Source organism: Trachemys scripta, chromosome 2, assembly GCF_013100865.1.
Source record: "Trachemys scripta elegans isolate TJP31775 chromosome 2, CAS_Tse_1.0, whole genome shotgun sequence".
NCBI classification, from domain to species: domain Eukaryota; kingdom Metazoa; phylum Chordata; order Testudines; family Emydidae; genus Trachemys; species Trachemys scripta.
The window spans coordinates 90791812-90817649 of record NC_048299.1 but is presented as its reverse complement, the minus strand read 5'-3'; the positions used below and the strand labels follow the sequence as shown (position 1 = coordinate 90817649).

General features: G+C 40.3%; 1 protein-coding gene across 2 annotated transcripts in view; it reads right to left on the bottom strand.

Annotated features, from left to right (window-relative positions):
* Nucleotides 1-481: 481 nt before the first annotated feature.
* Nucleotides 482-25838, bottom strand: part of SUGCT (succinyl-CoA:glutarate-CoA transferase) — a 491880-nt gene continuing 466523 nt past the window's right edge. For both annotated transcript variants that reach the window (XM_034761248.1, XM_034761249.1), the window contains exon 14: nt 482-2545. In XM_034761248.1, coding sequence (XP_034617139.1) covers nt 2382-2545 — 164 coding nt within the window. In that variant the 3' untranslated portion in view covers nt 482-2381. The remainder of the gene's footprint in view (nt 2546-25838) is intronic.

The following is a 25838-nucleotide window of genomic DNA, read 5'->3' as shown; positions in this document are numbered from 1 at the left end:
TTTAGCCACATCAAGTTTTCCAGTCTTCAAAAGTGTAGAAAGATAGTTGCAGTCTATTTATTTACAGAACCTCCTGTGACTTCTCTCACAATAAGCAGCAGTAACAGGATTAGCACTGTCCTTGTTGCACTGACTATTGTAAGTGAGGCAAAATCATGCCTCGGGTTATCTCCTCTGGTATCTGAATGTCAAAATATTGGTGGGGAAAACACTTAAGAGGGGAGCAACTGTGTGGGCACATTGGAACAAATACATTGAAATTAATGGGCCAGATCCTAAGCTGGTGTAAATCAGCATTATACTGTTAATGTCAATGGAGCTACACCAATTTGCTCTGAGAATCTAGCACTTAATTCTTTCCATAGCTTGGAACACCTCTGAAAAAGATCCTTTAGAAAGCCTTGAACTAAACTGAGTGTGATTTTATGGTATCTTATTTATGTATTCAGTTCGTAGAAAAAGGAAAAAGAATGGGCCTCAATAAGTGAAAACAACACATTTATTTGTAAACATGATTTGATAGTGTGAAATAGTTTGCAGCAATAAACAAAACTCAGTTTAGTACTAGATCATCCATTTTATCTGAAGCTCACTTCAAACCAGTGTTTCCTCTTAGTAAACTGGCTGATCCTCTTGAATTAAAGGTGGATTACATGGTAATGCCTAGCAACCCTTTCCCCAGATCCTAGTTCTATCCCTATGGTCTCCCTGTTCACTTGGCTCTCAATGCACACTTATTTCTATATTTATTTAGGAAGTCACTAGTCGAGAATCTCCTTATGCCTTTAACACATGAGCAGAGTGTTAGGTCTTGTCCCAGGAATGTAATACAAAAAAAAATAATGATTAGGAGAAGATCTGAAAAAGAGAACACAACAAAACACACAAAACAAGCAAGCAAATGAACCAAAAACACAGAGCTTCAAAAACGAGCAACCGCAATGTGCATTTCAACTTGGTTACATAATAACGTTTTTTGTTCCCAGAAGGTAATATACAATTGTGAAGTTCAAATGTAATACAGAGGATGTTGTTTGTTAAAGTGGAAACAAAGTGACAGGCTAGTTATAATGCCAGGCCTGTTTCCGATACATCGGGGGAAATATGGACATTATTTGCCGAATGTCAGTTTCAGTTAGTTTTATTTAGTTCTAAAAATAAAATGGCATTGCCTCACTCCATTGATGCACACAACAAAGTTTAGAACCTTCCCATGCAGAGTTTTCTTTAGTTGTAAATTATATGCTTGGATACTGAGGCATGGCATTTCTTCTGTGGCTGAAGAACTGCCAAATCGGTTTGTATAGAAGAAGTGGCTTTTATTTAATCTCTTGCTTGGTATTTATTATGGGCCAGATTCTTTCACCCTTATTCATAATAGTAATACTTTACTCCTTGAGTAGATCTACTGCACTGAATTTGACCAAGGCTGGTAGAATCTGGCTCTGTTTTAACTATAGACATAGGCCTGAGCCAAAAATTTGGATTCAGATCTAAATTTCCCTCCTAGTAAAATGGAATTGAGGTCATGGCCATTAAAGACATGTGGAGCAGTCCCTAGCACACAGAGCCATACCCAAACTTCCTCCAAACATTGGCACATGGTGTTCAGATATGTGGTTCTGGTTTGGCTCCATGTCCAATTAAAAATACCGAGAGCCTCGCTGAATAAAATCACAAAAGACCAGTAACATTCATTCATGTTTTGACTCTCAACTGGGTTTGGAAAATGCTCTTTACGTAACTGGAAAAATGCAACACTTGAGGTTTATTTCTGCTACACACTCCAGGATTGCCATAGCAATACTATGTAATGTAAAGCAAATATTTACACAACTGAACATGGGAATAGAAGTTAGTTTTACAATAGGCACTTCAACGATGTTTTAAATTAGAGACTAACAAAGAGCTCGTGTGCTCAGAATTCTGTTTAAAATCAATCACGGAGCCATCAATTTGCTCACAACTTTGATTTCATGCTAAACTGTTTTAAAAATTAGCTTATGTGCAAATGGAGATCACAGAATGCAAGTGTTTCAAGAATCTGCTTCTTTTCACAGACTCTGTCTTTCAGGGGACAAACATTTGGGCAATTATCATGATTAAGATAAGAATTACATTCCCCAGATAAAAATATAGGAAATGATTAGCCACATAGGATTCTGTAATCAGAACATTTACCCCCAAAAAACATTTCTTTCATGCAGTAAATACTAGATTGCTTTAGTTGATATGTCAGTGTTAGATTCATTCCAAACACAAGGAAGAAAATTAAGAATTAAATTATGTCTCCTCCTTTGAATTTCCTTGGGAGACATGAAGGGATCCAAGAGAAGAACAAGCAACATAAACTCAGCATGACAGATTAGAGTGGAAGCTCTTCACTTGACTTCATGCTGAACGACTGCACCGGTCCTGAGAAGTTCCTCAATGGCATTGTCCTCATACCCCAGTGCACTCTTCAGTACCTCCACCGTGTGCTGTCCAACAAGAGGTGGAGGCTTGGGCTTTGATGCACTGAATTCACTATATCTGACAGCTGGTCCTGTAAAAGAATGGACATAGGGAGAAATTATCTGAATGACTGATAACACGTGCTAGCATTTACTGCTACGTTGGACTATTTTGTGTTGGTTTATGTGATGGTTATCCAACAAATATTATATTTGAAAATAAGCTTACCTTTTAAAAATACATTTGTGTTTATTGAACAAATTCCACATTAAAAGAACACACCCGTAATCCAGTGGTATGTCATTCACATGAATGCAACATTAATTCACTAAGGGCTGAGTCCAATTACCCATGACTGAACTCAAAGTGAGTTTTCCACTTATTTTAATGGGAGTTGGGAGAGGCTCCAAAACACTTGCACCTGAAGTGTCACCATTCTAAGGCAACTGGATGACTTCGGAAGTTGGCAATGGAATACCAGAGCCTTTCACTTCTACTCTCGGTTCAGTCATTACTCTGATGATTGGTTGGTGGCCACTGTGAAATGAAATGGTGCTGTCAATTTAGTTCCTCATGGACAAATGCCCAAATAACAACTGGCACACTTATTGGCAGTCTCAGCAAAGAGGTCAACGATGAAAGGGCATGGAGAACAAATGACACTCTCCCTCTGAGGCCTGAATTGAGGTGTATTTGCAGGGAAATGTGCAATGGCACTTCTAGCACTGTATCTACTCTATGGAGAAATGAAGGATGCTAAATTTCCAGACCGGTCAATCCAAAACTTTTCTTCACTGCAAAATTCAACAGTGATATTTGGGATGATTTCCCAAAGGACATCCTCTGTTCACAATCCTATCCTGTATTATATCACCATAACAGCTGACAAGATGCATCGTGCACAGTTATTCTGTTATTCTGCATGTAATACTAATGCCTCCATTTAGATATGTAAAGAAATTCACATAGCAATTTATCATCCCAAACTTGGTCCTTTTGACTTCGTTCTGAAAAGAACATTTGGATGAAAAAGAGGAAAGACATAATGAAACTTATTTATTGAATGAAAACTATTCAAAAACAATAATTAGACACTATTTTTCTGATGACTTTCCCCTCACTTTTTTTGAACAGAAAGAACTCATTCTTAGGTGCACCGAGCGTGAAATCTTAAGGAAGTGTGAGGGATAGGAAATTGGCATGAGGACACCTTTCTGCCAACTCTTAGGGCTGGGCTGGGGTCTGAACCAGCCCCAGTATAAGGTATAGCAGTTACAGGGCTGCTCTAACTTGTGCTAAATGAACAGATGCCTAAGCACTGCTCCACTCATCCGAGCTTGCCAGAGTGTGGCATGCTCCAGTCCTGTCATCTTTTGCTCCCAACATGCCCCATCCCTGCCTCTGTACTATTCCAACATGCCCCTACACGGAGGAGGATGGAGTCCTCCTCCGTGGCCCTAATTACACACTGTAATCAACTCAGCTATAACGCTTCTTTTTAATAAGCTCAACAGATTGAGCTCTTTAAATATCTCATTGTAAAGCATTTTCTCCAGCCCCTCAAATCATTTTTGTGGCTCTTTTCTGCAACCTTCCAAAATATCAACATACTTTTTAAAATGTGGACAGCAGAACTGTATGCAGAATTCTAGTATTGGTCTCACTAATACTGTATACAAAGATAAAAATCAACTCCCTACTCTTACTCATTACTTCCCTATTTATACACCCAAGATTTTTGCCACTGCATCATACTGGGAGCTCATGTTGAGTTGTTTATCCACTGTAACCCCAAATCCTTTTCAGAGTCACTGCTTTCCAGGATACAGTCACTCATTCATAGTGGGTAACCTGCGTTCCTTCTTTCTAGATGTATGATATTGCATTTGGTTGTATTAAAAGGCATTTTGTTTGAATGGACCCAACTTACCACACTTTATGATTGGCCTGTGTTCATCATTGTTTAAGACTCTCCAATCATTGTGTCATCCACAAATGTCATCAGCAATAATTTTATATTTACTTCCAGAGTATTGATAAAAACATGGAATTGCATCATGTATAGTACTGATTCCTGTGGAACCCCACTAGAAATATCCACATTCAGTGATGATTCCCCATTGACAACTATTTTTTGAGATCTGTTGGTTAGCCAGTTCTTAATCCATTTAATGTGTATTTTATTGATACTGCATAGTGCTAATTTTTAATCAGACACCTTACATTATATTACGTCTATGCCATTACCTTTATTAACCAAACTTGTAATCTCATTGAAGAATGAAATCAGGTATGTTTGACAAGACCTAATTTCCATAAAACCATGTTGACTGGCATTAATTATATTCCTTTAATTCTTTATCAATTGAATCCTGTATTAGCTTTTCCATTATTTTACCCAGGATTGATGTCAGACTAACCTCCTGCAGTTATATGGTTCATCCTGCTTGCCTTTTTAAATAACTGGCACAACTTTACCACGTTTCCAGTCTTCTGGAATTTCCCAGTATTCCAAGATTTATTAAAAACTAACATCAGCAGGCCAGACATCTCCTTAGCCAACACTTCTAGAATTCCTGAGTGCAAATTTTCTGGGCCAACTGATTCAAAAATATTTATTCCTAGTAGATGCCATTTATCTTCTCCTCAGTTATTAATGGACTGGAAAATACTTCATCATCCTCTTGTGAAAATAATATATCATCCTGATTCTGTCCAAATATAGAGTAGAAATATTTATTGAATACTTCTGCCTTTTCTGCCTCCTTATTTTACCAGCTTCATCTGGTAATCAGCCTATTGTTGTTAGAATTTTTTTTGTTCCAAATATACTTTAGAAAACTCCTTCTTGTTGTCGAAACCCTGCTAGTCATGAATTTTTCCTGATGTCTTTAGCTTCCCTTATCATTTTTTTACATGTCATTACTTCTAGTATATATTGATTGTTATCTGGTTCCTCTTTTCTCCATTTGTTATGGTAGTTAATAGCTGCCTTTACTTCTCCACTGAATCAGGATGGACTTTAACCCACAGTTATCCTCTTTCTTGACTGTAATTACAGCTTTTTAGCCATCTAATACAGTTGTTTTAAAGAACTCCCAATTTTAATTCACATTTTTCTTTCTAGATTTTTCTTCCAAGTCCATTTTGTTCATCAGTTTCCTCAGCTTTGGGAGAGTAGCCCTTTGGAAGCACCAATCATATATATTATTGGATGGGACTATCCTCTGTTTGCCTGTATTAAATGTAAAATTACAGTCCAGTGATTAATTCATCTTTAGCCACCATAGTGAAGTCCAAAATAGAATTGCCTCATGCTAGGAACAATACCTTTTGTATTAGAAAATGATCATCATAATTTTTAGAAAATCTTATGCTGGCTCAAACTCTAAACTGGCCTTATGGCATGTCGAAAGAGCATTCACAAGCAATCATGCTGATTTAAATGTCCAAATGTGGATAGGAATGCCCATTTAGGTTACATATTGCAAAACTAAGCTCTTAATTGTGATAAACTACAATAGGTGAAAGATATTTTACGGAAGAGAAGAGTGATTATATGTGTGGGCATGAAAGATAACCAGAGAGAACCCAAAGTGATATTAATCTAACGTGCTTGATCAGAGAGAAGAGTATATTGCATACCAATGTCTGCTTTTAATTTCTTACAGGTTCCAGATGTTAGCCAAATGATCGATCCTTAAATAAGTCTTTGAGTTTCAGTAACTACATAATTGTTTTCATGCAAGTATACCCTTCTCCAAATCCATCCCTAAGGCCTTTCTAGCCCCCACATAAATCATGCATTTTTCCCTTCCATTTTATCTACTCTCATCCATAAACACAGCAAATACAAAATGTTCTGATATGTATAGCAAGAATAACTACTTAAGATTCTAAGTATAGTTCTCCTCTGAAAAGTGATTGTAAAAATGACACTGGGGTTCCATATTTATTGTCTTTCCATGACATCCAGTAGGACATTTTGTACAGTGTGTTTTTGGATCAGAGCTGATTAAAAAAAGGGAGAAAAAAATGTAACATTTATTCACTGACTTTCAGGGCAAATGTACTCAGTTGACAAGTAGTTAGACTTTTTATCCTATCTTCCAGCCTTGCAAATTCAACTTGGAGCTGAAAGTCAAGCAGAGTTCTTTCCTTCCTGTGCATCGTCACTAATAATAAAGGTTCTACACACAAATCTTTGCTGTCAGTGACACCTGTTCAAAACCCAAAGCCAGCAAAGGGTGTGCAGAGATGTTACTGAGTGGCCCTAAAATATGAACATAATAAACTGTCCGACTGGATTTACTGAAGAAGGAATACCACCCGTCTCTGTTCTGTAGGGATAACAGAAGTGGCAAGCAGCACTGGTCAGGAATTTTCCAAAGAAACTGTTTCTAAACAGAACATGCCAATTCATCAAACCATAAATGTTTCATGGAAATGTTTCAATTTTGGCAAATGTTCACCGAAAGACAGGCAAAGATTCCAACAGAACTTTTCCTACCACACAGTTTGTGTCAGAAATCTGCCTAGTTTCCTACAGTTTGCCTGGTGGGCTGTTGGAGAACCTGGAGACTCCAGGTTCCGCAGCTCTGGAGAATATCCGCTAGGTGGCCTACCTTGAGGCTGGGGACCCCAAGGCTTATAGGCTCCCAGTTGCAAAGCCAGGGGCCTAGACACCTTGGCTCTAGCAGGGGTCTGCAGGACATACAAAGATCCTGAAAGCACTGAGAATCCAAGCCAGAGAGAGGAGTCAGGGCAACCTGGGGTCTTCATGGAAGTCGGGGCGGCTGATTGCATCATTTCAAAAGAAAATCAAACCAAAACTGTTTGATTTTTCTTAAATGAGGCAATTTTGATATTGGAAATTTTTTTAACGAGCATCATCAGCATGGAAGCATGTCTTCTGGATTGGTGGCCGAAGCATGAAGGGGCATATGAATGTTTAGCATATGTGGCATGTAAACGCCGGCTACAAAACCTTGCAACGCCGGCTACAAAAGTGCCATGTGAATGTCTGTTCTCACTTGCAGGTGACATTGTGAATAAGAAGCAAGAATATTTTGATATTGGAAATTTCAAAATGACTAGTTTGATTCTGAAACAAAACAAAACCTTCTTTTAAATGTCAGAATTTCTCACAGATAGGAAATTCCAAATTTTGACCAGCAATAATTATAAGTAGCAAAAAATTATTTCTGTTGCTTATGCCAACAGTTCTGATTCTGAATAAACACATGGAGAAACATAGGAAGATACTAGTTTTACATTGTACTTTTATATAGCAGAAATGCCCTATAACTGCAAATTTCTTCATGAACAAAAATCTGAAGACACTCATAGGACTTACGTAGTTAGCTGTCTTCTTTTTGCACTTCTGTTTTTTGGCTGTGTAAATACTAATGATATTTTAAACCTGTGGTAGTCTGTATTGACATCAATGGGCTTTGTATAAGAACCATAAAGAAAGAAAAGAAAATGGGTACTGACTAGGGCTGTCAATTAATCGCGGTTAACTCATGCAATTAACTAAAAAAAATTAATCGCAATTAAAAAAATTAATTACGATTAATTGCACTTATAACAATAGAATACCAATTTAAATTTATTAAATATTTTTGGATGTTTTTCTACATTTTCAATATTGATTTCAATTACAAGACAGAATACAAAGTGCACAGTGCTCATTTTATATTATTATTTTTAATTACAAATATATGTACTATAAAAATGATAAACAAAAGAAATAGAATTTTTCAATTCATCTGATACAAGTACTGAAGTGCAATCTCTTATTGTAAAAGTGTAATTTACAAATGCAGATTTTTTTTGGTTACATAACTGCACTCAAAAACAAAACAGTGTAAAACTTTAGTGCCTACAAGTCCACTCAGTCCTACTTCTTATTCTGCCAATCGCAAACACAAACAAGTTTGTTTACATTGACAGGAGATACTACTGCCTGCTTCTTATTCACAATGTCACCTGAAAGTGAGAACAGCCATTCGCATGGCACTTTTGTAGCTGGCACTGCAAGGTTTTGTAGCCAGCATTTACATGCCACATAAGCTAAACATTCATATGCCCCTTCATGCTTTGGCCACCAGTCCAGAAGACATGCTTCCACGCTGATGATGCTCATTAAAAAAATAACGTGTCAATTACATTTGTGACTGTACTCCTTGGGGGAAGAACTGTATGTCTCCTACTCTGTTTTACCCGCATTCTGCATATATTTCATGTTATAGCAGTCTCGGATGATGACCCAGCATGTTTGTTTTAAGAACACTTTCATAACAGATTTGACAAAACACAAAGAAGGTACAAATGTGAGATTTCTAAAAATAGCTACAGCATTCAACCCAAGGTTTAAGAATCGAAAGTGCCGTCCAAAATCTGAGAGGTACAAGGTGTGGAGCATGCTTTTAGAAGTCTTAAAAGAGCAACACTCTGATGCGGAAACTACACCAAAAAAGAATATCAACCTTCTGCTGGTGGCATCTGATTCAGATGATGAAAAGGAACATGCGTCAGTCCGCATTGCTTTGGATTGTTATCAAGCAGAACCCATCATCAGCATGGAAGCACGTCCTCTGGAATAGTATTTGAAGCATGAAGGGACATATGAATCGTTAGTGCATCTGGCACGTAAATATCTTGCAACACCAGCTACAACAGTGCCATATGAACTCCTGTTCTCACTTCCAGGTGACATTGTAAACAAGAAGCAGGCAGCATTATCTCCTGCAAATTGTAACCAACCTTGTTTGTCTGAGTGATTGGCTGACCAAGAAGTAGGACTGAGTGGACTTATAGGCTCTAAAGTTTTATATTGTTTTATTTTTGAACGCAGGTTTTTTTGTATATAATTCTACATTTGTAAGTTCAATTTTCATGATAAAAAGACTGCACTACAGTACTTGTATGCGGTGAATTGAAAAATACTTTTTTTTCTTTTTTACAATGGAAAAATTTGTAATCAAAATAAATATAAAGTGAGCACTGTACACTTTGTATTCAGCGTTGTAATTGAAATTAATATATTTGAAAATGTAGTAAACATCAAAAAATATTTAAACTAAATGGTATTCTATTGTTGCTTAACAGCACGATTAATCGTGCAATATTTTAAATCGCTTGACAGCCCTAGTACTGACATAAAATAATATTTGTTGTTTTTATTACTATTTCTATAGTGCCGAGCGGCCACAGGCATGTAACATGCTAGGCACTGTAGAAACAGAGAACACACAGACAGTAATCAGTTTGATGACAAAGGAGTTTAAAGGGATTCCTTAATCCCAGACACAGTCTAATTATCATACTACAAGATTTTTACGAAAACAGTATTCTTTGGTGCAAAAAAAGCCCCATTTCTGATCTATTCTTAAAAGTGGCTGCATGCCTGATTTCAAGAAATTGTATAAATGCATTTATTTTACCTAAAAACAGACAAATGATATACTTAAAGATTTCATGTGATTCTGCATATTACTCTAAAATAATTCAGGAAAACTGGTATCAAACCAGAAATTCTAAAGCCAAGCTAGATATAAGCAACTCTAAATTGTAATATATACCAAGTTATAGCATTTTTAAGGATAAAAGGGAGGCGGTTACATCTAATTTGTAAATAGGGACTTCTATTCTCTTTTGCTGTGCAGTCAAATTGTAATCTAAGAATTTGTAGAAATCAAATGTACAGTATATAGAAAACCAATATAGTTCAGTATCTTCTATAGAAAGTTACATTACAGACTAAAATTACACAGTAATCATAAAATATATGCATTCCTTGATCATTTATTATTTGGTACATCATTAGACATATGGCATTTCATTTTTATATAGTTCTAAATTTAGCTACATCCATTCACAGGGGCTACCTATGATCCATCATTAATGATCACCTCTACTTTCCTCACGTAAAATTCCACTTTACTTTAGTGTCAGTTAAGGTGGGTAAAGGCTGCAGAATTAGGACTAGACTCCTAGTGGACATCATTCCCAACTCTTCAAAGAACCTGATTCCAGAAATCAGCCAGTCAAATGCTATACAAATGTTAATTAAACACAACTCACCTCTGAGGTAATGATTACTATCCCTTGAGGCACAAAAAGGTGAATTGCCTTGATCAAGGTTACACAGCTTCAGTGGGTGGTGTGTGTTAGTGGGTTGCTGTGCCTACATGCAGCAGTATGGACACTGGACTGAGATCCAAAAGGGAGCTGCAGGTAGAATACAGGAATCCTGACTCCCAGCCCCTTGCTCTAATCACTCCACAACACCTCAGTGGACTAGTGTTGTGTAATAAATGGGCAAGACCACGTGAAGAAAATAGTGAAGTAAAAAACAGTTGCTTAGATTTGACTTTTTTTTTTCTTTTAAATTAGCATTTAGGTGCCACATTTTCAGCCTCAAGCAAACACAAACTAACCATTTCTTTTACTACATCTGAAATTCTACACTACAGTGGCTTTATTTTGACTTCTTTGGCACATTGCTAAGATACACGCTGCAGATACAGCTTAATCTTCAAGGCTTAATAATGCAACAATTAGTCAAGCTTTATATCAGTTAAAATTATGATAGCTACAGTACTAAGCTGTCTCACAGTCCTCCCCAGTACTTGAACTCAACATCACCATAATAAATTCTATTTATTTGATGCCTATCTGCCATAGAATTCCAGGCGCAAACAAAGCAATAAAGTTAAGACACATCAAACATATTAAAACATAAGATAAAAACAGATAAAACCACTGAAACATCATCATGCCATAGAAAGGGCCTTAGAGAATTAAAATTAAGTGTCTATTCAAAAAAGGTTAAATATGTGGCACTCCTTGGAATTTGTCATAGAGCATTTCTGAGATGAAGGACTGCAGAAGCAAAGATAAGACCTGTCCAAATCATAGTTTGAGCACCAAAAGCTCCAATTACCTGTACTAGTGCAAGCAACGAGAGATAAAACCCTTCGCCATTCTGAGTTGGGACACTATATAGGCTGCTGGAAGCTCAGTAAGATAATTCTGACTCAATTTATTACAGGTATTAGAAGTTAAAGTTAACCCCTTAAATTGAAATCCCATCAGAGATGCAGAGTAAAGTACATAGTAGTCAATAAACAGAATCACCTTCGCTTCTTCCCAACCATGCTGTAGCCCAAGATACAGCATACTGAAGAAGCCCAACCTCAATTGCACAAAGGCAGAGTGCCACAACACCAGACCATGTGCAAGAACTGTACAGTAGCAAGCATAACGAATTTTCAGCCCAGGTGGGGGCTACAGTCTGACAATATTTTTGAAGATGGTAAAAATCAGCCTTGACTGCATTCAAGGTTACCAGAAAGCAAGTGTGAAAAATCGGGACGGGGGTTGGGGGTAATAGGCGCCTATATAAGACAAAGCCTCGAATATTGGTACTGTCCCTATAAAATCGGGACATCTGGTCACCCCAACTGCATTTCAGTATCTAACATCTGCCCATGATCATGATACTATATTAACTGCTTTTGTTTAATATTGATGACCGAAACCTTACATAAATATAAGAGAACCAAAGCCAAAACAGGCTTGAGGAACACTACACAAAATTCCATGACAGGCCTGTGACACCATGACACTACACAGGAAAGCAGGCCTCTTTTGCAGAATCACCCTAATCTCGGGTTTTAGAACCTTGCACTAAAACAAATAACTTCATAACTCAACAAATAACTCATGTTGGAAGGTGGGTCCCACTAACTCCAACCCAGGACATAAGAGGAGTCAGAGTGTCTTTGAAGCAAAGGATATCAGTGCCTGAGACAGCCAAGCTCAGGAAAATGTTTAGGTTGAGATTCGTGATTATTTGTTATTATTTAACTGAGCAATAAGGACAAATGCAAGAGATCTGGTCCACCAGGCCTTCTGTTTGGCCCACCAACCTGTTCCATCCTGCTCCCTGCTAAGGGCTCTGCTATAAGGATGGCCCCATTACCCGGCTCTGGCTCATCCTGGGCTCCAGCCTCTGCACTCTCTGCTGGTCCCAGCTGCACCATCCCCAAGTTGACCCATCTCTGAGTGCTTTCCCCCAGTCCCCACCCAGGCTGGCACCTACTGGCTTGGAGGACGCTCTGCAGCCAGGCTGAGAAAAGGGCTGCGTGGCAGGGGAGCACAGGGGCCAGAGCCACCAGGAGCTCCTGGCCAGCTGGAGCCAGGAAGTGAGGCCACCCTTACAATGGCGCCCCCAGCAGGGAGCAGGAAGGAGCAGCTGACACCCAGCAGGTCAAACAGAAGGCCCTCACTGAAGGCAGCTCCAGCACTTGCCAGGTGGCCCCTTTCCCTCCCTGGGCCAGGGGCGGCTCTATGTTTTTGCCACCCCAAGCATGGCAGTAAGGCAGCCCTCGGCAGCATGCCTGTGGGTGGTCCGCGGTCATGCGGATTCGGTGGCATTTCTGCGGGTGATCTGCCGGTCCCACAGCTTCGGCTTACCCGCCGCCGAATCGCCTGACTGCCGCCTTCACAGCGACCAACACGCCACCCCCCGCAGCTTGCCGCCCCAGGCACATGCTTGCTGCGCTGGTGCCTGGAGCTGCCCCTGTCCCGGGCCCTGACTGCAGAGTGTCCTCTGAGCTGGCAGGTGCTGGCTTGAGTAGGGGAGGTGGAATGGGGAGGGGCGCTAAGATGTGGGTCAGAGCATGATGATGATGCAGCTGGAACTGGGCAGCGGAGCACCCAGGAGCTGGAGTTGCCAGGAGCCCAGGGCAGAGCCAGAGCTGAGTAGTGGGGCCGTTCTTGGTCAGAGCTGGAGCCAAGTAGCAGGGCTGTCCTTACAGCAGACTCCAGCTGGGAGCAGGAGCCGGGTACAGACAGGAGGAGACAGGAACAGGATGGACTCTGTGGGGAGTGACCCCCTGCTACCGTAGCCCTCTCCCAGTTCCCCCACTGCTCCCCTCTTCCTCCCATTTTCCCCCTCAAGCACTACTAAGGAGGCTCCTGTCTCCTGCAGCTAGTCCCCTCCCTCTTACCACCTTTGGGACTGAAAATCCTGATTACCCAAATGAGCATGGGGGACATACCGCTCATTCGGATAATGAGGATTTTCAATTAATTGGAATTTGGATAAACAGACTTTACCTGTACATAGCATGATGGTAAACAGAAGGAAAATAAACTGAAGTGCATCCCCAAACATGTCCCTGATTGGACTAGCAGTCTGCATGCCATTCAAAAATCAGCCAAAGTGCCATCTTTGGCACACATGGCATAAATTGCCAATCTCTGCTAGCTAGGTGAATAATTGGTGTGCTTTCACTAGAGAGCAAGCACCTGGGGTGCCTTTCAGCCCTGCAAGATTTGGACATTGCCTTATCTGGACCCCCAGAAAATGTAATTTAATACTACTGAGCTAAAGTATCAAAATCTGCAGAAGAATCTACCAACTGCAACAGTTCCCTCATTACTCTGCTTGCACACAGAGTGAGCACAGCATTTAAGACACTGACAAGGTCAGTCTCAGCTCTGTATCCACAACAAAAGCCCAGTGAAAAGTGTTTCATCCTGCAAGATTGTTGTTTTGAAAATTATAAGCTGCTTTGTTTATAAATTTATAATTTGTTTGGTCAAGGTTAAGTGTGAAGTTGAGGGACATGTGGACAGAAATTATATATAGATAAATGACACTTTTATATATATAGGTAAAAGAACCCGAATCATGCTAGCACCAGACATTAAAATCCTCAAGATTAAGGACCCATCGGAAGTCCAATATCACAACTGTGATGAATTCATCAAACTGTTAAAAAAAATTCCCAAATTCTACGTAGTGGTCTCAACACCAAGAATTTTGGAAATTTTGGTATAACATTTTATGTAAGGGACAGGCTTCAGTGAGCCTCATAAACACTGGCCACCGTTGGAAATGTAATGCCTTTCGTGTCCCTGTATCAAGAATTTTGGTATGAGGTGGTTCAAAGGACAAATTTCATATTGGATGCTAAATTTTTTAGAGGTCTATGATTAACGCAGATCCTGCAGATAGATATATCACTTCCCCTCCCCGCCCTTTATCTTAACACTCTTTACTTACATTATGTATTACGATGAATCTTGTACTTTGGTATATTTGTTGTATTTGAAAAAAAAAACAATAAAAATTATAAATAAATAGGAACAGCTGCTCAGTGCAAATAATTTACCCATGTTGGGCACATTCTACACACTCAGGAATGACTCCCAAACAAATGGATAGCCATATCATCCACTTTTCAGCCACGAATGATAGATTAATTAAAAAATCTTGGTTGGGACAAGGTGGAAGAGCATCCAAAGTAACTTAGAATACTGAGGACTCACCTAGACTATGCTTGGGTGCCAGAACATGTCTTTTTTTCATTCTCAGCTCTGGGCTTTTTTCTTTGTCGACCCTAGAGTTGGAACCCACTCTCTGACCAAATCCACCACATCTTTACACTCACTGCCTTAAAATTCACTTCTTCCAAAAGTCGTTCCCCTTTAGTCCTTTTCTTAGGCAAATGTTACTAGATCACTGAAAATCCCAAGCCCCTGAAATGAGTGGATGTGAAATCTGGATGCAAATTTAATGTCTTGCATCCATCTCTAATATCTACTGAGTATAGATCACTGGTCCCCAAACTGTGGGGGGGCACCCCCCAGACATTCGGGGGTGGGGACACGCGACGGAGTCCAGGCCAGTCCCACACAGGGTGGGGAGGGAGCTCCACCCAACCCTGCTTTGCCCCCAGACCAGCTCCGACCCCAACTGCAGCTCCACTCCACCCCGCCCCCTACCCAACTCCGCCCCCAGCTCAGCTCTGCTCTCATTCCCTCTCCACCCCCAGGCCAGCTCTGCCACTAGCCACACCTGCTCCCCCATCCCCAGTTCTGCCTCTAACTCTGCCTTCTGCCCAAGCTCCTCTGCTGAGGAAGCCTTGGCTGTGCAGTAATGGCGGGGAGGGCACAGACAGATATTACTGGTAAGGTGGGGCATGACAGAAAAAGTTTGGGCACCACTGTTATAGACTGTTCAAATTGCAAAACCATAATTAACAACGCAGTGTTACTTGAAAGAGACAAGTGAATCATGAGTTCTGATGCAGCTAGCATTGGTCATGGTCAGAGACAGGACACAAGGTATCAGACTAGCTGGTCAGATCTTTTTTGAATGCCTCCATCACACAAGTTTCAAGACATCCATAACACCACGACCAGACATGAAATACCAGCAGTTATGTACAGTATGAACTGTGGTACCATCCATAAATAATACTGAACTCTTTCAATAGTCATCAATTTATAAACACCTTCACGTTTTTTATTTTTCCTCCTTGATAAAGGCCTTTTGGAATGAAATGTCAGGGATTTTGCCTGTTATAGCAAATGAACATATAACAGTAAGTTATTAACTATGTTCCTTGCTTTTGGTTAGAATATGTCAAAGTAATTTCCTGTGAATGCCAGATTTTGGTATATTGATTTTATGTCAAAGAACTTTCAACAACTACAATACACATACACATTTTTAAAATATAATTTAATTCCAGAAGTGACACAGAAGCACTGTTAGTTGTTTGAAATTGTTCCTTAAAAGTGACCTGCAAAGGAAAAACAAATTGGATTTTTGCCTTTTTTGAAGATGAGCTGGAAGTTTTGGGATTTTTGTCAAATTAAAAAAAAAACTTCTCCTTTTTGTTTAGATTAGAAATTATTATTTCTTTTACGGTAACATCTAGAGATCCCATTGAGAAATTTTAATCAAAACTGATACATTTCCATAAAACATTTCAATGTTGAAGAAACAGCATTTTCTGACAGAAAAAAGTTTAGTCACAATTTGTTCAATCAGCTATAGTCTTCATCTATATAGCAGCCAACAAATTCTGATCATTGCAAGTCTTCACTGTAAATGCCAACCTGCCAACCTATACAAATATGAGTTTCATGGAAATTCTTGAAACTGTATGTCCAAACAAGACAACTGAATCTGACTGAGCAGAGCTCACTTTTCCATACAACGTGCCACCTCGGGGTTCCAACAGTCAATTCTTCTTCTGGGGCACCCAGACTCTGGGATTCGGGTCATCACCATCCAGCTGGCCTCCGTGTCCTGAAGTGCCAGTGGTCCTTCTGCAGGAGCCTGCAGCACACCTCCTTTCTCTCCAGCTGTCAGCCCTAAATGAGCTAGGCTGCTTCCTTTTATACCTGGTCTCCAGCCCAAGCATTCCCAGCAGGGCTGAAGGGGTGTGGCCTCCTCTGCCCAAAGAGAGGTGTTAACCCCTGCAGTACCAGTGAGGGTCATGCCACCCCAAGACAGTAGGAATTCCCTGAAGCAGGTTGATACATGACCTCTGTCTTTTTCAGACTGATTGTCACTCCGTATCTTTCTGAATCTGTCTGTAATCAGTATCTTTTCTAGAGTATGTGCCTCTAAAGCACAGCCATCATCATACAGCAGCTCATGAACAATTGCCTCAAACACCTTCATGGAAGATCACAGCTGGTTCAGATTAAATAATTTTTCAGCGGATCAGAAACATGTTCTGATAGCGACATTTTGGTCTCTTGTAGCATCAGTGGGCACTGATGCACAGCAGAGATTAAACAAGAGTGGATCAATTACGCAGCCCTGCTTCATACCATTAGCAATAGGAAATGGGTCAGACAGAACATCATCTATGCAGACTTGTCCACGCAATCCATCATGAAATAGCCTCAGAATGTTGATGAATTTTTCTGGACAATCAAAGTCACGTAATAATTGCCAAATCCCAGGTCTACTGACCATGTCAAATGCTTTAGCCAGGTCCATAAAGACAGTGCAAAGGTCCTGTTGCTATTCTCTGTATTTTTCCTGCATCTGATAGGCTACAAATGTCATATCTGCTGTTTCTCATGTTGGTCTAGAACTGCATTGTGATTCCAATAGCACATGATTAGCAATGTTATGTAGCAGATGATTAAAGAGTATTCTGGTCAGAACCTTTCCAGCAATGTAACAAGATATCGCAATAGTTACCACAGTTGGACTTTTCACCCTTCCTCATGTATATGGTGACAAAGATGGTGTATTTGAAGTCTTGCAGTACATCTTTAGAACTCCATATATTGAAGAGTCCATGCAGTCACCTTAGCAGGATCTTGTGTCCATACTTGAATATTTCTGCAGGAATGTCATCAGATCTGGAAGCCCTGCAGTTCTTTGTGACAATGGATGGGGCTGCGTCCAAGTTGTTGTTACCTGGTGGCTGATCCATTATTCTTATTAGTGCCTCATCTGTGGTGTTGGACGTTGTGTTCAAAATATCACTGAAATGCTGTTGTCACGTCCAAAGGACTTCTCCTTTGTCAGTGATCAGGTTTAGGTGATCAGCACGCTTCAAAGGTACTGTAGTGGTATGTATAGGACCATATATGTCTTTCAAAGCAGCATAGAAGCCTTTGGTCTCAGGACATCATACCCCTGGATTTCATCTGCCTTGGCATTCCACCATTGATCCTGAATGTCTCTAAGCTTAGATTGTAGGTCATGAGACAGTTTCCTGTATGTTACAACTGTGCCTACTGGGACATAAGATATAAGAATTTGACAATGCCTCTTGTTTTTTTAGTGAGTAGCTGTTGAATTTCTGGATCATTCTCATCAAACCAATCTTGATTACATCATTTTGCGATACCCAAGATGGTGAGAGCAGGTTAATATACAGAGTCACAAAAAGTTGCCCACTCACTATTTACATTAGCACTAGTAGACAAGCCAGCAGGGTCACACAAAGTAACATTATAACAGAGCTGTGCTTGTGTAGTTTCATCTTGTATTCACTTTAAGTTGAGCCACCTGACTGGATTAAATGATGACTTGCAACGCACTGGTCAAATTACTAATAACAGTTTGGAGTGAATCATGTAATGGTTTCTCCATCAGTCTTCCTGTGCATGGCTGCAGTGACTTGTACATCTTGTAGATCACACCAGTGGACGATGACATAGTGGATAAGATGCCACTGTTTGGATAGTAGGTGCATCCATGACGTTTTCTTTTTGTCTGGGAGGCGGAAAGAGGTATTTGTGATTGCTAATTGCTGTTTGATGTCCTCATGTAACAGGGTGCTGACTAGGAGATCCAAGCCAGGCCCCTGTTAGCCCAGCTCCGCTTAAAAGGGGGATTAATTAGGAGTGGCCGGCAAGGCCACGCTCTAATCACCTGAGGGGATGCACCTGCGGGCCTGAGTTGCCAGCCTACTATATAAAGCTGGCTGGGAGGAAGCAAAGGGGGAGAGACAGAAAAGGGAGGAGCAAGGAGCTCTAGATCCCTGCTGGCAGGAGAAGCTAGAGGTCTCCCAGGGTGTTGGTCTGTAAGATATGTAAATAGTAGGTGGTGGGGACAGGCACGAACAATAAATGACCACTGGTGCATTTACTTTGGAGCAGTCTCCGACTGAATTTGTGGAGGGGCCGGGAGAAGGCACTGCTACACCTCACTAAGTAGCAGAGTTCCATTGCTATTCTCTCTCCCAATCCCATGCTGTCCAATGGCAAGCCGCCAGATTACTGCATTACTTCCAACCCTTGCATTAAAGTCCACCATGATAATCAGTTTATCTGATGATGATGTAGACATGATAAGTTTGTCTAAGTCATTACAGAACATTTTTTTTTCATCGTTAGCATTTGTCATGGTCAGACATAAGCATTGATGATGGTAACATGCCACTTATGTTTCAATAGCAATTGTAGAACCATAAACTAGATGATCACTTACGCCTTGAGGTAGACTTTCAAGCTTGGAAACAATGGAGTTGTTAAGACAGAGCCAACACCCAACTGTCGTGGCTCTGAAGATGGGTGACCTTGCCAGAAAAACATGTACCCTGGACCAATCTCTGTGAACTGCCCTTCACAGTAAGTCTGGTTTCACTGAGTGTAGCAATGTCAGCCCTATACCTGACGAGTTCTCTTGTAACAAGTGCTGTGCCTCTCTCGGGTCAGCTGGTGGTAGGGCTGTCGCTTAAAATTCTAATATTCCACAAAGCTATTATAACTGGTGTTGTGAGCCGCCTACATACAAATCTGTGACTACAACTGCCATCTTGGTCACGCCTATTGCTTCACCACTCACCCATGACTGTAAGTCTTTCCTCTGTCATCAGAACACACGCAATAATTGGTTTTAATGATAATGGCTTGTGTTGCACCATCCACGCTCTCTCACCCATTCACCTATGCTCCGGTGGCATGCATTCACAAGACAATTGGCAGGAGCTAGGGTGTAGTCTATAGCTGTTGATGCGGAATCATTCCATGTGCTTTCTGTAGTAGCAGACAACTGCTATGCCTGCATCCACTTGCTCAGAGGTGGATTAGGGGTTTGTGGGGCCCTGGGCCAGAGCAAGTGGGGGCCTCTCCACACCCCTTCTGCCAGCAGCCCCCTCCGCCCCCTCCCCTGCACTCCTGCCAGGGAAATGGGGCTGGGGCATGGGGGCTTGCCCTGCCCCCCCCCCCCGGCCCAGCAGAGTGGGTCAGGGTGCAGGGTGCCCATTTTTCTGGGGGGCCCCCAATAGGTCAGGGCCCCTGGGCATGGGCCCCATTGGCCCAGTGGCTAATCCACCACACGCTTGCTACACTGTTGTAGAACATAACACTCCTATCCACCACTGAAACCACTGAGGTCTTCACTACCAACTCAGCAGCTGGCGACATGGGCTAGTGAACACTGGTGGGCCTATTCACTACACCTCTGGGGCCCCATGCTGCTCTTTTTGCTACCTAGCAGGGTAAACTATCACTATATATATTTAATAAGAAATGATATAGCTTAATATTTCCAGAGTCTTATTAATTGGACATTTTAATATATTAGAAATTGGTGAAAGATATTTTGCTTATTTACTAGATAATTAACTTTTTGCTCATGATTTATATCAAGCTGCATTAGGATGGTAACTGGAATTTACTTAAACACACAAAACAGTGTATAAAATCTTTATTAAACCAAACCTTAAATGTTTTGGATACATAAATGTCTCTTATCAAAACATGATTCACATTTGGAACTAAATTGTAATTAGTTTAGACTGTAACATATTGTCTATCAAATTCAGATTTAATTTTAAACAGCCTTATTATTAAAGAGAAAAACATATTATAATTTAAATAAAATAAAAAATTGGTTTAAATAAAAAATACAGTTTTTAATTTTAAAAGAATCACTGATTTTTTTACCCACTCTGATTCCCACACATTTGCAGGAGAACCACACTATACAGGTACCCTCCATAGCAAAGGAGAAGTTTGATTTGATATTTTGGATTTGGTATTTTGTTTTGAATTACTTGGGCAATTGCATATTGTATTTTTAGGTATTTTTGGGGAAGGTGCTCAGACTCCTTTAGCACAGGCTGCTAAAAATTTTGGCTGAGATTTTGAAAAGTGTTTAGTGATTTTGGAGGTCTTTGTTTTTGCATGGCCAACCTGAGATGCATGATGGGGACTGATTTTCAGAAAGTGCTGAACACCCATCCACTGAAAATCAATCTCCTTTAAGATGTTTCAAGTTGAGCACTGAAAAATTGAGACACCCAGAATCATTAGTCACTTGTGAACATCTGGGCCAAGGGTTTCTTTTTGTTAGCAGAAATACACAAGAGGTTATAAGGCCCTTTGATTGAGCAAGCAAAATGAACAAGCACTGAAGCAGTTCTCTCAGACAGCTTGCATTCTCCTGCTACCTCCTATTCCAAACAATCATCTGTTTTATTTTCACTTTAAATTCTTAGAAGAAGACACAGCATTTGGATCTGAGCTTTGGGAGTGTGGTAGGGAAAGGATGTATTCCAGATTTGGCCCAAACTCCTATGAATTTATAACTGACAATTTGATCAACACTGTCTCACTCTGAAGGAGAGGGAATTGCCTCCTGCCAGTCCCTGATATGCGATATTCAGCTTAGCTAGTTGAAAATATCAAAGCAATGTGGGGTACAGAGAAACAGCCTTCAAACCAAGTAGCCTTCAGTTTGATTTGGGAAACTTTTGGTTGGACAAATTCCTGGAGATTTCATCACATGACATTATCTTTAATTAAAGATTAATCTTTAATTCCTGGAGACTCCAGGGCAATCCTGGAGGGTTGGCAACCCTGGAGTGGGGAGGTGGGGGGGGGGTGAGAGAGAGAGAGAGAGAGAGAGTTAAGTATAGGCTGCCTCTATATCTAAGTTCTCGTGGCTTTCAACATTTGCCAGCCCCTTTTATGTCAGACAGGGATTTCAATGTTGCATTCTCCCCTGCAAAGAGTGAAAGAGTCAGAAATCATCTCTCTTTACCCACAAAAGACTAGCGGGGGATTAAGAAACAGAAATTTAAGAGCCAGACACACCCATGAAGAGGAATGAGGCATAAGGTTAGGAAGCCATCCAAAGCTCTTTTGTCTAGCCCCGTATTACAACTAAAAGACACTTTGCGCTCAAGAAGACAACTGAAAAGCTTGGGAGCCAAAATTAAAATCAGATTGAAACCAGCCACTCATAAGCAATATCCCATCTCAAATACACACATATCAGTTTCATTAAAAATTCCCCATCCTCTGTTTTTTCCCCCCATCTCCTGATATTTTGGCCATTTCACTTACTCCTCTTTAACTGTGAAGCAAAGTGCTTTTACTTACTCATTGTGTAATTCCGAAGCTCTAATCTTAAGCAGCAGGTGCTGGTTTTTAATAGAATTTTTCCATCACTGAATGTCTGGAAGGATCAGCAGCACCTTCCTCCCACACACCCCATCACCTTTGATCCTTTGCCACTTGCACTTGTGGGTTTTCATTTTACCGTATTTCTTTTGCTCTCAAGAATCTGCTTTTTCACTGCAATCCCTTCAATCTACTCCCCCACCCCTACCTGTTAACCTCAGACAATTGGCAGTGCTTTCTCTTAGACGTGCTGATAAATATTATTAAAGCCCTTAATGTCTCCTCCTTCGACACTAAAGACCTAATTCTCATTTATACTAAGACTCCTTTATACTGCTCTGGTGATGGAAAGGAGCCTTAGATTGGGTGTAAATGTACTTGAATTGCCAGGGGTTTTATGGTTTGTGTACACAAAATAACTCATCTGTTCTACTTCGCACCCATAGTTACTTCAGTTGCAAGTCTCACTTTGGATTAAATGTGTTCTCTTTCAATTTAATTTAAATCAGTAGAAAATTAATTTACATTAAATTGAAATAGGACATATTTAATCCAACAGGAGAGCGTCCACATGCAGTCTGCAAACTGAGATAACTCAAGGTGTGAATTAAAACTAATGTAGTCATTTTGGTCCCAGTTGACATGTAAACAAGCCCTTAGTATTTCCGTGGCACTGACAGTTTACATAGTACAAAAATAAAAGGTGCTATAATAAGTGAACTCTAACTCTGGTCTGAGTAACAACTTAATTTTTGCCTGTAGGTTCCTCCCAAGCTCAGTATTATTCAATGCATTAAAGTGCCAAGTATTTACTATAGTCCAAAATTATCTCCCTGGTCCTGTGCTTTAATTGGGTTTCCAACTTTTTTTTTTTAACTTACTACTATCCTTACAGTATCCGATTACAATAGGAAAGCTTATTTCTATTCTTTTGCACAAACATGCCAATTGGAATATAGTTCTTTCTCACAAAGAAACAACATGCTGCTGAAAAGACTATATCTCTCTCTCCTAATAGCTTGACATTAATTTGACTGAGAACACAATACTCAGCCTAATAAAATGTGGACCCATATTGTGAAGCAGAATATCACAAAGACTTTCACAACTTTCTACTTACAACATTTTAATTGAGCTTCTCAGTCTTAACAAGGCAGCCCAATTCCAGGAAACCATACCAACTGCTTTCTTAATTCACAAAGCACAGAGCCTATCTTCTGCATTGGGAGCACGCAAAAGTGTTTAAAGCTAATTTAAAGACCTTTCATAGATTATTTTCGATTCTCGGGCTGATTTCTAAGACAGCTGTTCTCTGCCTGATTCAATGTGCAGATTTTATTTTAACACACTCAATATTCCCTGGTTACCTGCCATATAACTGGATCTTACAGGTGTAGAGCATGTTTGTAATGCTTGTTCATCCACATGCAGGGGGAAAAAAATCATAAAATAAAATACTTTATGTCGTTTTCCTGGATTCTAATGTTTTCCCCCTAACTTTCAGATATTCTATCAATTGAAGAATGCCAGGAATTACTTCACCCCTTATATATGTACCTGTTAGAGATTATATTAATTTTAAAATTAATTTCAAAGACAGCTGTTATTTTTGCTTGTAGTAATCCTTGATGGTATTCCTTTAAAAAAAAAGCTTTAAAAGGAAGAGGAACTGCTCTCTATGATACGGGAGCATTTAAATCTACTCTGTATATTTATCTATTATAATTCTCCCTTTACAGCTCCATTCACACTTAATATAAAAAAAACTTTTTAATAGGAGGGAAAAGGTGACCCTACTTCTGATTTATTTCTTATGGATGTTTCTGCCTGGCAAGCTGGATGCACACAGAGCACCCAATATAAATAGAAAAACAAAAATAGCTATATCAGCACAGACAACAGGTCAACCTAATCTTAGAGGCAGTATGGTCTAGTGGACAGGGAACTGGCCTGGGACTCAAAAGATCTAGGTTCTACTCCTGAATCTGCTGCTGACCTGCTCTGTCACCACCAGCTAGTCACTTCACCTCTCTGTGATCCTGTCTCCTCTCCCTTCCTCCCCAGACTTTGTCCTTTCTGTTTAGATTGTAAGCTTTTTGGGGTAGGGACTTCCTAAGTGTTTTTATAGTGCCTGACACAATGGGCTCTGATATTTATTGGAGCATTTAGGCACTAATGTCAAACACATAAAAATAATAGTAGTCTAGCATCCTATCTCCCAAAGAGGCCAAACCTGCTTCAGGGGAATATGATCCACTTTCCCATACTCTATCTGATCTGTTGTGTAATACTCTGCCAGGAGGGGATATTTTGTTCTGATCCTGGATGGTCTGTCGTGTCTATTTAGGACCTGATGCTGCAATTGATAGCATGTGGGCAGACAGCCTGCCAATGCATTATCAACTGCAGAATCAGACCTCAGACTGTATGTTCTTTGGGACAGGGACTGTTTCTCACTATTTTGTACAAAATGTACATTAATTTGTTTTTGTGGTGCCAATCACAGCAGGGTTCTTATTTTGCTTGGGGTTTTTAAGTGCAACTGTAATACAAATACAATTAAATAAATAATAAAATAATAGCAGTAAGGGATTATGGAACAGTTAGTGATGCCAAAACCGTTAAAGGTGAGTTTAGTTGTTTACTTCAAACACTGATTCATCCTTTTTGTAATGAATGAAGACAACAGTCTCTTCTCCAAATGAGCAGCTCAGAATCTGTGATCAAAGAGTGAATTTGCGGAGGATTTTCAAGTAAATCTGTTAGTTTATGAGTTAAATTAATGTAAAATGGACCTTCTAAGAAACTGTTCTGTTTGAGTATCATATTTTCAGGGCCATCTAGCTAAAAAATGGCTGGTTACTAACCCATTAAACTTTTCATTTTTTTAAAACTCATACAAAACTCAGGGAACAGGCACATTACAAGAAATTAGGTTGTACTTAAGCGACATTATTAAGATTACGGTATCTATTTTTTATACTTATAGTCAATAGGTTATACATAGTGTTACACTAGAAGCAGCTCAACTAATCATCTTCATTCCTCTTCGGGTAATTTACATACTGCAATTCTTGGTTGAAATACCCAGCTCCAAATACCAAAAAGTATCAGGAGGGCTAAACAGCGAGATTGGCTGTGGGAGAAAATGGAGGAGGCTGTAGAAACAGATTGGGAGGCTAGGAACAGCTGGTTTGTTTGGGCAGGCAGAAAGCTCTAGAACGAGCATGGGGTCAAGCAAGGCTTTAATAAACCCCTCAACCCCCATGCCTCCATCCCCTGTATTCACAGAAACCTCTTCTGCTGTCCCTGCTCTACTCTACCTCTTTATCTTCCCATATCCCATGGCTGCCCTACCAATCCCATGCCTCCTGCAGCCCCTACAAAGCTTGTCCTTCTATCCAAGACCGCCCCATATCCCTCTGCCCACCACCCAATCTTCCACTCTCCTTCTATGTCCAAAAACCCCTACCGAAAACATGCAAGCCAACACTCCTTATCCTTATTCTCCCATGTCCCCTTGCACACCACCTGACTGCCACCCAGCCTCACCAACACCAATGCGGTTATACTTGCCCTCTGATATCTCCAAAGCCCTACTTCCTTCTCCCCCTCCCAATATCCAAACCCTGCCCTATCACCCCCAGGATAGCCTCCACCAACCAATATCTCCCATATCTCACTGTTCAGCA